Consider the following 15,850-nt stretch of genomic DNA (forward strand, 5'->3'; position numbering starts at 1 on the left):
CCCTTAGAGCATTAACAAATTGATTAAGAGTAGGATATGGTGCCTTACCTAACATGACAGTCCTGAAGGTCTTGTACTTAAGACCTAGACCTCTAGCAAAATTAATCACTTTGCTATCTTCATCTACAGGCTTGTGAATGGCTGCAAGGCCATCACATATGCCTTTGAATTCCTTAATATATTCGTCAATTGTTTTGGTTCCTAGCTTCACACTTTGCAGTTGTTGTTGAGTTGTAACTCCTTATTTTTGTTGCTTGAAGATATGCTTCTTCCAAGCATTCCCACATCTCCTTGGCAGTTGAGCAGCCTACGATCAAGTACATGCTTTCTTCTGTCAAGGTTCCTGAGATTCAACTCCTTAGCAACATATCCTTCTCCTCCCGATCATCAACAATGTTACTATCTTCTGCACCCTTCTCGCCTGCTACAACTTTCTCAGTAATCTGTCTAGTGGAACATGTATCTTTAGGTGGTTCTGTGATGAGGTAGGTTAATTTCATCACTTGAATCAACTGAGACATTTGTGTCCTCCATATAAGGTAGTTCGTTGACTTAAGTTTAATGAAGCAGGACGAAATAAGATGATGAAGTGAAGAGGTCAAAAGAGTGTTGGTAGAAGGGGCCATTGCGGTTCAATATTTTGGTTGTTTTGGTTTTGATCTAATACGTTAAAGAGCGGAAAAGCTTTATTGCTTTGATACCATGTAGAATTCTCACGTAAGTATAGAGAAATCAAGGATTGTATTGATGATTATAATGTTGAGTTACAAGTTCCTTATATAGGAGAAGAGTCATATTCTAATTATACTAGGAATCCTACTGCAACACAATTATTTACATGAGTAGTATTGTATTACAAGTCAAATATCTTATCCTAGTCGACTCCTACAATATTCAGTAGCTTAGTCGTACATAACTTAGGATTTAGTAGTTTAGTCCTAGTATGACTAACTCTAACTCGTCAGCCTGCTTCGATGGACTTGTTCCTTCGACATGTTCCATTAGTCTTCAAGCTTCCTTCAACAGATAATTGATAGGTTGATTTTTTTTTTTTAGTCTATTTTAAAAATCTAAGAATAGAATTTAGAAAAATTTCGAAAATTCAATTTTTTTTTTATATATCATATATTCATTCATATCCATAAGATATGTGTTCAATACTTAAGGGTACATGGATCGAATTGGTTCCGAATTTTCAAATACCAAATCAAAAAAATTTGTGTGGAATTTTTAAATTTATAAACCAAATCAAAATAATAAAATTCGAATTTTTCAACCTCAGGTTTTTGAGTTTTTTCAGTAAAGTATTCATACAAACATATAATTAAATTGTGCTTCAAATATTATTTAGTCCTACTAAAATATAACCATATAAGGTGTTTTATTAAAGAAAATAACACAAAATAGGATATGAGTGATGACATTAAAATCGTAACCGTCCTATGGCTCTTGACTCTAGTGACTTTAGTCCATATTAACGATAGAAAATTATACATTCTTAGAAACAAACTATTAGGTGAACTTTGAGGTTGTCAATTGTATCACCTTAAAAGCTCAAAAGTCAAAATAGAAAATTTCAAAAATATTTAAGCCGATTAATTCAATATCAAACTTAAAAAAGTCTAATTAATTCGAACTTATATCTAAGGTAGTTTTGTTGAAGTGTGTGACTATCTCATCTAAAAGCTTAAGCTATTAGAGAAAGCACACTTTTATTATTAAATTATATTCTCAACAAGTTTCGATCAAAAATTCAAATCAAACTATTCCTATTAAATTCGAATGTCCACGCACCCCTACTTGATACTAGTCAAAATTGGAGACAAATTCCTAGCATATCAGGAAAATTAATATGAATGGAATAAATAAATTCCAGATGAGAGAGTGTGTAATATAATTTGGGTTGGTGGGACTATATTTGGATCTTTCCACTTTCATCTTTCAGTAGTCGAAGACTAACGCCACCATCATACGAATATTAAACTTTTGTTTAATATATAAATTTATATAAAATACTATTCCTTTTTTATCAGCTTCACAAAAATGTTGTCAGCACCCCATTCCCAAGCTATTAAGAAATCCCAGCATATTTTGTTGGAAAAGTTAAAAAGAGAAATCTCACTATTTTAGGAGCTAATTATTTGGATATATTTTAGTTTGCAATATTAAGAATCTTATAAGATTTTGATGCGTTCAAATACATGTATCTCAAAATACATGGGTCAAAATCAGGTATAATTTATTTTAGATAAACTACATCCAAGTAGATATACATAATGAATCTCGTTCGTCTTCCCCCCATCTCACTCGCTACTCTCCTATGTATATGGTATCCCAGATAAAGATACATTTATCTAGTATGTATCTAGTGTGATTTGCATGAATCTGGAATACATGACTATCTCATTCGCCTCTCTCCCTAATTTTGTGTATCTAGTAACACAAGTACATGTATCTAGGTATATCTTCCTCAATATATGGTGGGAGACTCTTAATACGTAATTATTTGAAAATATAAGAAAACTTAATATATATGATATGTATATGATATAGAGGATGACACTCATTTTTCCAGATAGCTGGTAAATCGTGGAAGTTGATCTCAAATTTAACCATTGATCGCTAACGGGGATGAACACTATGTTTTCTTTGTTCTATTTTTAAAAAAACTGTGTTTATCTTATAATACACAATATGCAATATTCAATTTCTCTTATAAGAAAAGGGAGAGGCCCCTTTCGACAACATGTTTAATTGTTACTCTAAGGTGGTGATTAAAATAACAACCATTTTCATTCATAAGAGAATTTTCCACAAGTTCTATTCACGTTTCAATTTTTTTCAGTAAATTCACTCCACATAACTAATATCAACATTATTAATATACAATATTGACAACTATTTTTGTACACCCTATCAAACATCTTAGTGTTGAATTTTTTTTTTAATTTTAAAATAGTAATACCAAGATTTTCTCCATACACAGAGAGGTAGACAAGATTAAAAAAATGAAAGGTAACCAAGCAAGATAGTTGTAAGTGAATCCAAGAAACTCTTCATGCCAATAAGATCACTCTACTACAATGACTAATCAGTATTGTCTAACACTTGGTTGCATTCATTAACTTAGAAAATACACTTGATTAATAAACTAACCAAAAGGAGGATGTCAAACCAGTTGGTCATATGATGATTGAGGCCATTATAAAGCCAATGGAACTAACTTGTACATATTTAAGTCAACCAGACAACTAATTGACTTAAGGTTCTACAATTTTCATGTCTAAAGATTATATCCTTTTGAGAAGATAGCCCAGAAGGATTCCCACCAATGCAATGACCAGAACATATACAGTTGGGATACCACCACGACTTCTGTTACGTTCCCGTCTCAAGAGCTCCTGCATAGGGCAAAGCTCAACAAGTTTAAAGACGAAATTCAAAAGGCGATACTTTAGCTTCTTGGAGCTAGAGTAGGCAAAGGCCATTAATTTCAACGCAAATAGTTGAACTCGAAACTTCAAAAACACAACCCAGCCTGACCCTTCTTTGTTTGACACAAGGGAGAGATGTTGGGTATATATATAAGAAATAAGTGTTAGACCCTAGCGACGTGTTTTGAGGTCTGGGGGCCTAGGCATAAAGTGGACAACATGTGGGCTGAGCTGTTACACTGATAGCATTGCAATAAGTTTCAAGTAGAAAAATCGAACATTCTTACTTATTGTCATGATTTGTATTTTCAAATGTATATAACGTAAGTACTAGACATCAACACTATGATTGACATAACTTTCTATCTCTTAAGAGAACTGAAGATAACAACTTGCTCAATAAACAAAACTAATATAAGCAGGTCCATTAAAAGCCTAACCTAGAATGTGGGACTGCTGAGTTCATTCTGCCTATGCAAACAGCAATGCACTGCATTTTTTATTCTCCTTTTCTCTACCCAAAAGCATATCAGGCTAATCATGGCCCTTTTTCTTCCTATCCTTAATCACTTTCTACCACCTCAATCAATGAAATGACATGTGGAGTGGGCAGCAATTTATGAAGAAATGGATATCAATAGAGAACAACTTGTAAAAATTCACAAGGAAAAAGTCAGGTAAGAGGCGGGAGGCTTGTCCAAGAAAAATGACACCAATGTCAAGAAGATAGCAAAAGTGTTTGACCTCAACAAATCATTTCTTCGCACACACCTGACCATTGGAACTATTTAGATACTTCCAATAATCTGACAACATTAACAGGAAGAGGCACATTTCACAGAGCAATTGTATTATCCCCAAATCCCAAAGCCAGACAACCTCTGCTTGCGAACCAACCAGTTAATGCAGTTTATGTCCTCCTTCCTTTGTGTTATGTATTTATTTATTTTTCTGATTAGTTCTATGTTTAAAATTTCTTATCGTTGCGCAATTGAGTTCAGCAATTTTCTCCAGTACAATCCACATCTCTAACTTTTAGAAAGAAATGAATGATCATGTGAAATTGTCAATGTTTTTTTCTTTGGTTTCCCACCCGGTGTCCGGAGCCCACATTGGAGCTCCGACTAAATCCGGATCACGCTCTGCAGGGCCCATTCGGGGGTGGCGCTCCCAACAGGATTTTCTCCATACCCAACGCTCGAACCCGAGACCTCTGGTTAAGGGTGAAGCACTCCCACCAGTGCACCACAACCATGTTGGTTGAAATTGTCAATGTGCCCGTAAGTAGTGGTGAGAAGTAAATTAATCTTTTGAGAAGGGAGTAAGCAAGTCGTAAAATATTTCATATATAAGATCCCCCCTTACCAATTCTTGCTGAAGCTTGTTATTTTGTTGCACAACAGAAATTTTCTCCTCTGTCAACTTCGAAATTAGTGCCTTCGTCTGCAAACAAGACAAAGAACCCTCAGCCTTCAATCTTCATTCATTATAAGCCAATATACATGGAAGAATGGAGAACTACACGTCTACACCTATCAAAGGTTTGGTCAAATTGGCAAACTTTAAGTATTGGGACCACCTTTATAACGAAACAAGTATTCAATAAGATAAGTAACATGAAAATAATGATGTAGGAAATACTGGAAGTACATCCTGAAGGGACAAACAATCACCAGTTGATGAAGCAAAGAAACTAACTTAGGTATACATCAAAGATTCATCTAAGTCAACAAAATAGTGTTTGGAACAGAGTAATCACAAACTATACTTGTAACGACTAAACAGTAACTACATTTCGAAAGAAAAAACACTATACAAATAGTTACAAGCAAGTAAAACTTTTTACTATATAAATGGCAGCCTTGAACCAAATGATTCCACCCAAGAACTTCTAAGACCGCTCAAAGATTGATAGCATTTCTCCAAGTAAAAACTCATTCCCATAGCATCAAAACTCGTTAATTGTGGGCTAGGTTAAAATCACAGACCATTTAGGATATACGATCACACTAACACTAGTCCTGAACCCATCATGATTTTTACTAGAAGTATTGGCATATTGTTGAAGATGATTCGTGGAGGACTGTGGAATTGTTCTATAGAGAAGTCAGTTTCGCCGAAGAGATTTACTTCCACTTTTAATGATGCAATTCCAAAAGAGAAAGGTACTGTGGAAGACTTCAGATCCAGTGAGTTTCAGGCAGTCGGGATGCATTCATAAAGGGTAGAAAAATAGTGGATGCTGCATTAGTGGCAAATGAATGCATCAATCCGCAAAAGGCCAAACAGGAGTTGCCTGCAAACTTGATTTGGAAAGAACTTATGACCATGTAAGCTGGCCCTTTCTCTTGGATATCCTGAAGCAGATGAACTTTGGTCCTAGACGGATTCAATGAATACACACTTTTCTATATACAGTGTGCTTCTCAGTGTTAATTAATGAAGATCCTGTTTGTTTCTTTAAGTCTCAAAGAGGATTGAAACAAGGTTACCCTCTTTCTTCGTATCTATTTGTTTTGGAGATGGGAGTGGCTAAGTTTGATGCTCAAGAAAGCTGAAAAGCAGTATGTGACCTTTGAAACTGTTATGAGGAAAAACATTCTTCTCGAGGTGGTGAACACTATTTCGGGACAAGCTAAAATGGAAAGTAAGACAGATAATTTAGAGAAGTGGGAGTATATAATTTATAACAATTTTACCCAAAATGAATAAAGTGGTGGGAAATGCACCAGTAGTGGCTCAGGAAGAAGACATGGGACAGATCAGAAGCTGGTGTGAATGCACAAGGGAACTTGCAGAAGATTAATAACAACTTAGACATTCTAAAATCAGCACACTTCCCCAGAAGAACCTTTTCACTGATTGGGTAGAATGAACCAAGTGGAAATGAAAATAGTAGGAAGAAGCTATGAGCCTACAACAATTCCTAGACTGAGGATAGTCTTCAGTAATGTTAGGTTCATCAATCAATTATTAGAATATTTATATGAGAATCAAGAAAGATACTCTATTGGTTCTTTTTCAAGGAGCAATTGATAGCAGCTAATCCACCTCGAAAGGTTTAGCATCCTTCCTAACTAAAAAGTTCCTCCATGGCTCCACCTCAGTATAATGTCCCTTTGATATGCAAGATTTGAACTAACCATATTAATTTTAACTGAACAAGATTTCGCAAGATTTGAACTAACCATATTAATTTTAACTGAACAAGATTTCAAGTATATCACTTTGATATTCCAGATTTGGAATGACCATATTATACATATTCAAATGGGATTTCAAATGTTGAAATGTTTGGAGGTAAAGACTTTAGTCAACTGACAACAATGTTTCAGTATTTTTGGCAATTATGTCCTGTACAGTGTTTTACAGGAAGTTTTGTCAAACAAAGACATAAATTAAGTCATAATCTTCTATGAAATGCAACGGGCACAGCATATGTGAAGTCAGATATATTTTCCTGTTAGCATGCTGACTAAACTATCAGGAAAACCGGTCAGGCTAATAAAACCTTGAAAAAAACAGATGAAAATAATAGCCTCAATGTAAAACCAAATCTATTCCTAGACAAGGGAATCAAATGGTGTTCATGATTCAATTGGAGCCATTACCTTTTTTAAAAATAATGCATACAAACTATATCAGTCTAAACTACAAATTCAATCTTTTAGAGTTACAGATAAAATTTCCTACAAGTTAACATATCTTTAGAGACAATTGAACAAATGGATGAACAATTATCAAAGGAAACATTCTTACGTGAGAAATGTTTTCTGCAATATGTGATAAGCATTACCCTTTCAATAATCTAACAACAATCTTACACAAATATATGACTACAAAAATTTAATTAGTAAAAGAATAAATGACTCCTTAAAACTTAACATAGAATACAATATTTAATATGAAACTTAAACAATATTTGCTTTGTTAATCAAAATAATTGTCGATAAAACACTATCTCAAATCAGAAAAGACGTGAGCTTAATAAATCTTGGTTTGGTTTGTGAACATGAAAGAAAAGGGAAATCAAGTATTTTGAAGGAATTGAACATAGGTAAAGAAAATATACAAATGTTTTAATATATACATACATACATGTCAGTTTGGTTCTTTTTTCCACCAAACCAAATACATATCAAATTTTTCAGTTAATTTGTGTCAATTTGATTTTTCCAAAAATAATTGGAAATGCAAAGCAGTGGGAGCTAATTATTTTCAAAAGCATGATATTGGAATCATGAAGATTCCTATTCATCAAACTCATTATGTTATTTGATCCTCGATTCCACAATTGCATATCCAAAATGGACAACAATCTAACCAGGGTTCATTCAGACCTTCAATTTAAATAGTGTAGAGTTGATCAAAATATCAGCTTTAGGCATAATTTTCTCCATTTACCAATCCATTAACTCATAAAGTAACTCATTTCCTCTAGCTTCCAAGTTATATTAGTCTTGGAACTCCTTGCATTCTTCTTAATTTCATGACAGCTGTATTTGCTATTCATCTTAGCAACTCAAATCATCACAGGCCGTTTTCTTGCTCATTAGAGGGTGACTAATAAAATAGGAAAAGCTTTTCTTACGCTCTTTGACTAATAATTTTATCCATTAGCTTTATTAACTTTTATCATCTAATCACATGAGTTTCATTTGTTTTAGGAGCTCTGATTGTTCAAAGTTTCTATTCAATAAATAGGACCCTTGAGGACTTTATTACAAAGACTTGATTAGTGATGATGAATTGATTTTGTATTGTAATCTCTCCCTCACTACTCTCTCTCTCTCTCTCTTTTTTGATGACAACGAAAACCCGCAGCCGCTACCCTTTGGGTGCGCACAGGGTAAAACCCCCGCTCCTATGCAATAGCTCGCAAACCACATAGGAGAGGTAACCCGCACTAGGCAAGCCTGGTGCGACGAGCTCAACCCAGAAGACAAACCCTTTGCTTTCGCTGGCAAGGGGTTTCGAACTTGAGACCTCCAACATGGAAGTCCCAAGCTCAAACCACTGGGCCACCCCGAAGGGTCTCTCTCTCTCTCACCATTTCTCTCTCTTCCTTCTCTTTCTCATTTCTCCTCATTCCCTTTTGATGTGGCATCAATTTGATATCAGACCACAAGTTTTGATTTATCACACTGCACTCTTAGGGGTTGTTTGGTATAGGGGTGGCAATTTCAACCCATATAAGGGAAATGAATCCATTTTTTCCATATTAAATTAAATGGATCACTCATATTTCCTTAAATGGGTAAATATGGACTTCAACCTATTTAAGCTCATACAAATATGGACAAAATGGGTAAACATGAGAATCCATATATACCCATATATCACTCACTTATAATAAAAATCCCTAATTGCACTATTTGTTTTTGAAAATAAAAAATAAAAAATTGGGGGGTGGGGTGGAGGGAAAAAAATTCTTTTATAATTTTTTTTGGGTGTGGGTGGGAGGTGTCCTGAGGTGGGGGTCGGGGGTAGCGGTTGCAAATTTTTTTTCAAAAAGAGAAGCTTTTTTTAAAAAAAGTTTGGATGTGGAGGGAGGTGGGGGTTGCAAGGGTGGGGGGGGGGGGGGGGGGGAGGGTTGACAAAAAGAATTTTCAAAAAAAAATAAATATTTTTTTTGGGGGGTGGTGGCGGGTCGGTTGGCAATTTTTTCAAAAAAAAAATTTATAATTTTTTTTTGGGGTTGGGGTATAGGGTAAAAAAAAATCTTTTTTCCGTATGAAAAATTATTTAAAAAAAAATAATAATATAGGGGTGGGGTGGTAGGGGTTGAGGTATTAACAATTTAACTTCGATTTAATATTTTTTGGCTTTAGGAGATTAAAGTGGGTTACAACCATTTTACCCAAACCATATTTGACCAAATCCATATTTACCCATATTTTATATGGGTGGATTGTGATCCAATTCATTTTAAGAGTATATTAGCAAAAATAATGCATGCATTAGCTCTATATATTAGCAGTACCTAATACCTTGTTTGGTGCACTTTTTCATGCTATAGATAACTAATGCAAGACTGTATTGTGTATTGGGGAGTGTATTACTAAAACCATGAATTTCTAGGTATTAGTAATGCAAAGGGATTAATGCAGGCATTAGCATGGTTAAAGACCCAATTACCCCTCAAAACTCCCTTTACATCTTTTTCACCATAGTTGTGGAGGGTATTTATGTAAATAAATATTTTTATACAATGCATGTTATTTTTAATACACCAAACCAAACAATGCATAAGAAATAATCTATATAACTAATGCAAGCATAACTAATACAAGCATTACTAACGCAAGCATTGCTAATACACTCCATTTGGCATTATTTTTATACTCTCTACTAAACGACCCCTTAGAGTACCCATTGCTGAACATATTTGCCATCTTCAGTTTGCTAATTGAAAAAATGTCCTATTCAATAGAAGGATCACCTACCATATTCTATGACTTGAACACTTTTTAAAAATCAATCTCATTCGTCGATGCTGAATTTTCTCCAACCAAATTAGATCACAACATTTTAATATTATTTGTTGGTTAGGAATAAAATAATGATAAGATTGTTTTAGAAATATGATTTTATCCAGAATATCTTTTAGTTAAAAAGATTATATCTATTAATTTTTGGTGGTCTTTATCTTCTAGTTATAGAAATAGTTATATTTATTTGGTGTAGTTTTCATACTCAAACAATAAAAAAGAAAGTATATGAGAAAATGGGATAGGAACTATGGAAGAAATCTTGATAAATGATGGACCTTGAATAAAATACTACATATGTAGTTGATTTCAAAACTTAAAAATAATGGAATAGATGATAAATATGTCTAACATGTTAGGTGGTTTATATAAAATTGAAGTGCGGGTAGAAGACACATGAACCATCATTTTGATATCCAACAAACATAACACTTTTTTCGGACAGTATTTACATATAACAAACATATTAAATTTGTTAGAATAGGAATAGAAACAAGAATAATATATCGAATCCTACTTGGAATAGAAATAGTATATAGAATACTACTTGGAATAGGAATAATACATACAATCCTACTAGGAATAGGAATAGTATATAGAATCCTACTTGGAATAGGAATAGTATATACAATCCTACTTGAAAAAAGATTGTAATATATTGTTTATAAAGAAGATCTTAGTCTAATAATGTAGATACACAATTTAATAATCATTACACTGAGATCTTATTTATAGACACTATATTAGAATCCTTTTCCAAGTAGGATTGTATATACTATTCCTATTCCAAGTAGGATTCTATATACTATTCCTATTCCAAGTAGGATTCGATATACTATTCTTGTTCATATTCCTATTCTAACAAATTAAATGTGTGTTATATCTAAACATTGTCCAAAAAAAGTGTTATGGTTGTCAGATATCAAAATAAAGGTACATGTGCCTTCTATCCACACTTCAATTCTATATAAACCACCTAACATGTTAGAAAAATTCATCATCTCTTCTTTACTTCTTCCTTTATTCTTAAGTTGTTAAATCATTTACATAGGTAGTATTTTATTAAAGGTCCATCATTTATCAAGATTTCTTCAATCAATCCGTTCCTATCTCATTTTCTTCTATACTTTCTTTTTTATTGTTTGAGTATGAGAACTACATCAATAATTATTTGTGTTAGATGATATTCGGGAAGTGTTAAATGAGTAGTAATGAAAAGTTTATTGCTAGGATAAGACATCCAATTAACAAGAAAATCATTTGGATGAAAAGTTTGTTAGTGCTGATGAAGCTGAATTTTTTACAAGGTGAAGAAGCTTGAATGTACAACGCTAGCAGTCTAGCACAGGCTGAATCAATGGTTGTTGCTGAGAATAACAACCATGTTAATAATGATAAAAATGAAGGTATCTTTCATGGTACTTGAGTTATAACTTCAATGGATAGTGAAGTCAAAATATTCATACAAATTAGGTGTTCCAATAGTGCAAAATTATGGTTTCTTGTTGGGCGAATTTAGAGGTTTGGATGATCTCACTTAATTTTAGTTGTTCAACACAAAAATGTTGTATTCCTCTATTGTAATTTTTGTATTTCATTAATGAGAAGTTTGTTATGTTTTAAAACTTTTAAGTATTATTATTTTCTTTCTCTTAATAAGATAAGGCTTCATTTTATGTTAATGCATGAAGTTAATATCTCAAAAGATCATTCAACTAAGACATTTTTCTTCCCAAAATTTTTAAAAAGTGGAATGCATGCATGCATAATCTGATCAAAATAGTTGCAAGCAAAATTAGCCAAAAAAATATACGCTAAATTATAAGTGTGAAAAAAAAAATATTAATAGTGTTATACATCAAATACTTTTAATATATAAGTTTTCTACATTAAAGGTTAAATTAAATTTTTTTATTTTTATAAAAAATTATTAATTTAAATTTGAATGCATGACAATTCTTTCAAGTAAAAAAGATGTCATCTAGGTTTAGTGGAATGCATGGAAGTAAGTTTTATTAATGAGAAGTTTCTTATGTTTTTGATTATTGGACATTGATCTCTTTCAATTTTACATCAAACTTTCATTTAATACCTATATAACTTCCAAATTGGATAAACAAATATATAAAGAGTAAGGGGTGGGAAAACAATATGGGGGGGGGGGGGGGGNGAGAATGGAGTAAAGGGGTGGCGTCCACAAATGGAGTAACACGCCCCTATGCCTTATAAGGTGTGTGGGGCCGTACGACTTGTCTTTAACATTTCTTTTGACGTCTGTTAAGGGACAAAGGGCAAGGCGCAAGGTCCCATGCGCTTTTGTGCCTTTCCCCCTTTGGTTTCATTCCAAAATTTGTTTGCCGTTTTGGAATACTTGCAACATTTTCTTACCTTTTTGGCTCCGGACTCAAGTAGGATGTCCCTCTAAATGGATCACGAATTAGCATAGAGGCTACCCTACTGACCAAGATGGCAAGAAAGAGCTACTAGCTAGAATGTTGAACAATGACACGACTTGGACCATCCTTTTGAATAAACAACACCAACAAAAGGCCAAAGAAACATATAGAACAAAATACATTGGTAATGATTAACTATTGGCATCGACGGAGCAACTAAGTTCACAATAGATCAAGTCATCAAGATGAACAGCATTTGCCAATGAGTGCACAAAGTAAAATAGAAAGAGTAATGCCTCACATAATTAAACCAACAGACACGGTTAAGGAATGCAGGAGTAATAAGTAATAAGGAAACATAGAAAGACAAATACACAAAACCCTATGGTTTCTGATACCAGAACTTTTCATTCAGGCTGAAGTCCGTATATGGTAACAATATTGATTCTAACACTAGCAAACAAGTACTTAGACATGAAGATTACCTCCGACGAGTTGTCTTGCTGCTCATTATATGCTCTTGAAATCTGTAGCCAAAATATCCAGGAATTTTATATTCACTTCAGTTCTGCTCTCCAGAAAGGAGAGACTTTGTATTTAATAACACCAAAAAAAATAACATCAAGATAAGGCTTCGAAAAAACTCACATTATTAAACTCGGATGTATTTACAGCTCCATTTTCAGATACTGAAGCCCTAGGAGAGGAACCTTCCTCAGACCCCTCCCTCACAGGCGATGGCAGTTGAGGTGGAACATAAACCACTTTCAACTTGCAGTCCTCCACATAATTCCCTAACTCCTTATTGAACTAAAACCAAAAAATGCATCTAATAAACACGCTACTTCTGATGAATATGGAAGTATGCCAGTAATTACTCTTACAACAACTTAAATTTTTACCATCTCGGGAGTAATATCCTTTGCAGCAGCTCCAGGGCTTGCAACAACACTTTGAAGCAGGAACTTATCCTTGCATTGCATATCTGGTGGAGCCTCTTTCTGTGCTTGCATTGTAACTAAACCAGAAATGGTAAAGAAAAATTACTCTCCATGCATGAAAAAAAGTTACTTTCAAATTCACTTACATGATATATAAGTAACAACAGACGGACAAACATTCAAATAATCGCAAAAACCTAAGCTTGATAGAGAAAACACCACATCAAATTCTATATAAATGAAATAGTGTCAAAATCATTTCAAAACATCCGACCTTTGACATCGCTGGAAGAATGAGGCATGACAATTCCAGTGTTGGGCCTTACACAATACTTCTTCGGATTCGTTGTCTTCACCTAAAAAATGAAATTCCAACCTTCACAATTTCGAAAAACAAAAAATAATCGCTAATAACACTTCAAATTTAGTAAATTACCTTGAAAGCAACATAATTATCAGACTTGTTCGTCAACTGCATTGAGCATGAGATCTGCTTTTTCAATTCAACTATCCATGAGCACAAAAAAAAAACAAATAAATCAACAACAGAGCAAGTGTAACACGGATCTTAGAAGTGAAGAAAATGGAAACTGAGAAGCATCTCATTTGCCGAAGTAGAGAAAGTTACAGGGGAATTGAAGCTCAACAGGATCGATTTGAAGTAGCTCTCCTCCGTTACTCATTCCGACGCAATCTTGTAATCGGCTGGAGAAGCGGTTTTCCGGAGCCGGAAGCTGAACGAATGATTTTCACGGCGAGAATCTCGAATACAGAAGAAAGAGAGAGAGAGAGATATGGGGGGTTTTCGAAATTTTGGGGAAAAACAAGTTGGAGAGAGAGTGTGAGTGATGGGGTGCCAATAAGCAAAAACGTGATAACGCTGTCGTTTGTCTGTGTTTTATGTTAGCTGCGTTTAAATGCGGCAAGTGGTGTGACCTAAGGCTGGCAAACGGACAGGACCGGATCAACAGGATCGGTTTAATTGGAATCGGTCCTCGTTATCGGATTTCATTATCAGAATTGGTTTTACCGAAAATTTCCAAAGATTCCGTCCGGTCCCTTAGTTACCGGATTGGAACCGGACCGGAACCGGTTCTTACCGAATCATTGTGTATCGGTAATTTTTTTTATTTTTTTATTAACTTTAATTATTATATAATATTATATTATTAATTAATAAAATTATATTATTAAAAAACTTCAATTTAAAACTTTAAACTTTAAAGTTTAAAGTTTATATTGAATTTAAAGTTTAAACCTTAAAATTCAATTTTGTATTAACGTTTAAACTTTAAACTAATATTAAAATAGTTGAAAATTAAATTTCTAAAATGACTTGGATTAAATATAAGAGACTATTCTAAAAGAAAATCAAGGCGAATAGCCGTATATTTATTCAAATAAATAAATTGTACAATACAATTATTAGAAAGAGACAAAGAGTACATAATCTAGGTATTAAATATTAATTATTGTACTAACAATTGAAACTCTTTTTAAAATCTTTTCGTAACTTTTGTATCATTTCAAAAGAAACATTTTTTGAAACTTGTATTTGTCGTTCTTCTTCCATTGCTTTCATACCATCATCACTATTATCACCAAATATTTCATCTATTTCGTCTTCTATTTGGCTATTTAATTGTGGTAGTCCGGTATTTCTTCTTTCGGCATTGACCCAATCTCGAAACAACACCGATATTTCCAAACTATCCTTTGCTAATGAATATCGATGATCTCCAATCATAAATCTCGCCGCACTAAAGGCTTGCTCCGAAGCGATCGATGATGCTTGAATCGCTAGCACATCTCGAACAATCCTAGCAAAAGTCGGAAATTGATTTTCACGATTCTTCCACCATACTAATATTGGAGCTTGAAGTTGTCCTTCTTCATGCCTAATCTTTTCCCGTGCCTGATTGAAATATAAATCAAAATCATTATTAGTAGATGATTCAAGCTCAAGATAATCATCCATCCAATCATCCGTATCATCGCTTCTAGGTTTACAAGATGGAGGTTCAACTATTGGAATATTTTTTTCCATAGATTTATATGTATTATATAACTCTCTAGCTTTTATATATATGCTACTTTTACAATCTTCAACACTAGGAGTTTCATCATCTTTAATTTCTAAATTTGCATAAATCTTTTCAACCATTCTTTCAACACCTTTTAATTTGTAATTTGGGTTGAAAGTAGTAGCAGTCAAATAGATTTGAGGAATAGGGAAAAAATATTTTTTGAATTTTTCAATCATAAAAGCAAGGGAATTTTCAAATCGATCTTTTCCTTTATATTTTGCAAATTCAGATGAAATAGCACAAATATTTACTAAAACAGAAGAAATAGTTGGATAATATTGACCAGAAGCAGCATTTGTTGCTTTATAAAAAACACTTAAAAATTCAATAAGTTCTTTTGTATTTTCCCAATCTTCATAGCCAATTCTCAAATTCGGGTCCGCATTATGAGCATTAAAAACTAATTGTACCGGCTCTTGATAAATATAAGCAACTTGAAGCATTTCAAATAAAGAATTCCATCTAGTGCATACTTCTTTTGGAACTTTTCTATATTCAAGT

The 15,850-nt window shown here is 33.5% G+C and overlaps 1 protein-coding gene across 1 annotated transcript; it reads right to left on the reverse strand.

The window, feature by feature from the left end:
- Nucleotides 1–3,063: 3,063 nt before the first annotated feature.
- LOC125865236 (vesicle-associated protein 1-2-like) lies at nt 3,064–14,133 on the reverse strand. Its single transcript, XM_049545443.1, has 8 exons — nt 13,891–14,133; nt 13,699–13,769; nt 13,537–13,618; nt 13,224–13,339; nt 12,970–13,131; nt 12,807–12,848; nt 4,800–4,877; nt 3,064–3,401 (listed from the first exon to the last, which is right to left on the reverse strand). Exons 1-8 carry the CDS (start codon nt 13,943–13,945, stop codon nt 3,291–3,293), a joined length of 717 nt encoding a protein of 238 aa, XP_049401400.1. The 5' UTR covers nt 13,946–14,133; the 3' UTR covers nt 3,064–3,290.
- Nucleotides 14,134–15,850: the final 1,717 nt, after the last annotated feature.

The sequence above is a fragment of the Solanum stenotomum genome, chromosome 5, assembly GCF_019186545.1.
Source record: "Solanum stenotomum isolate F172 chromosome 5, ASM1918654v1, whole genome shotgun sequence".
Lineage (NCBI taxonomy): Eukaryota > Viridiplantae > Streptophyta > Magnoliopsida > Solanales > Solanaceae > Solanum > Solanum stenotomum.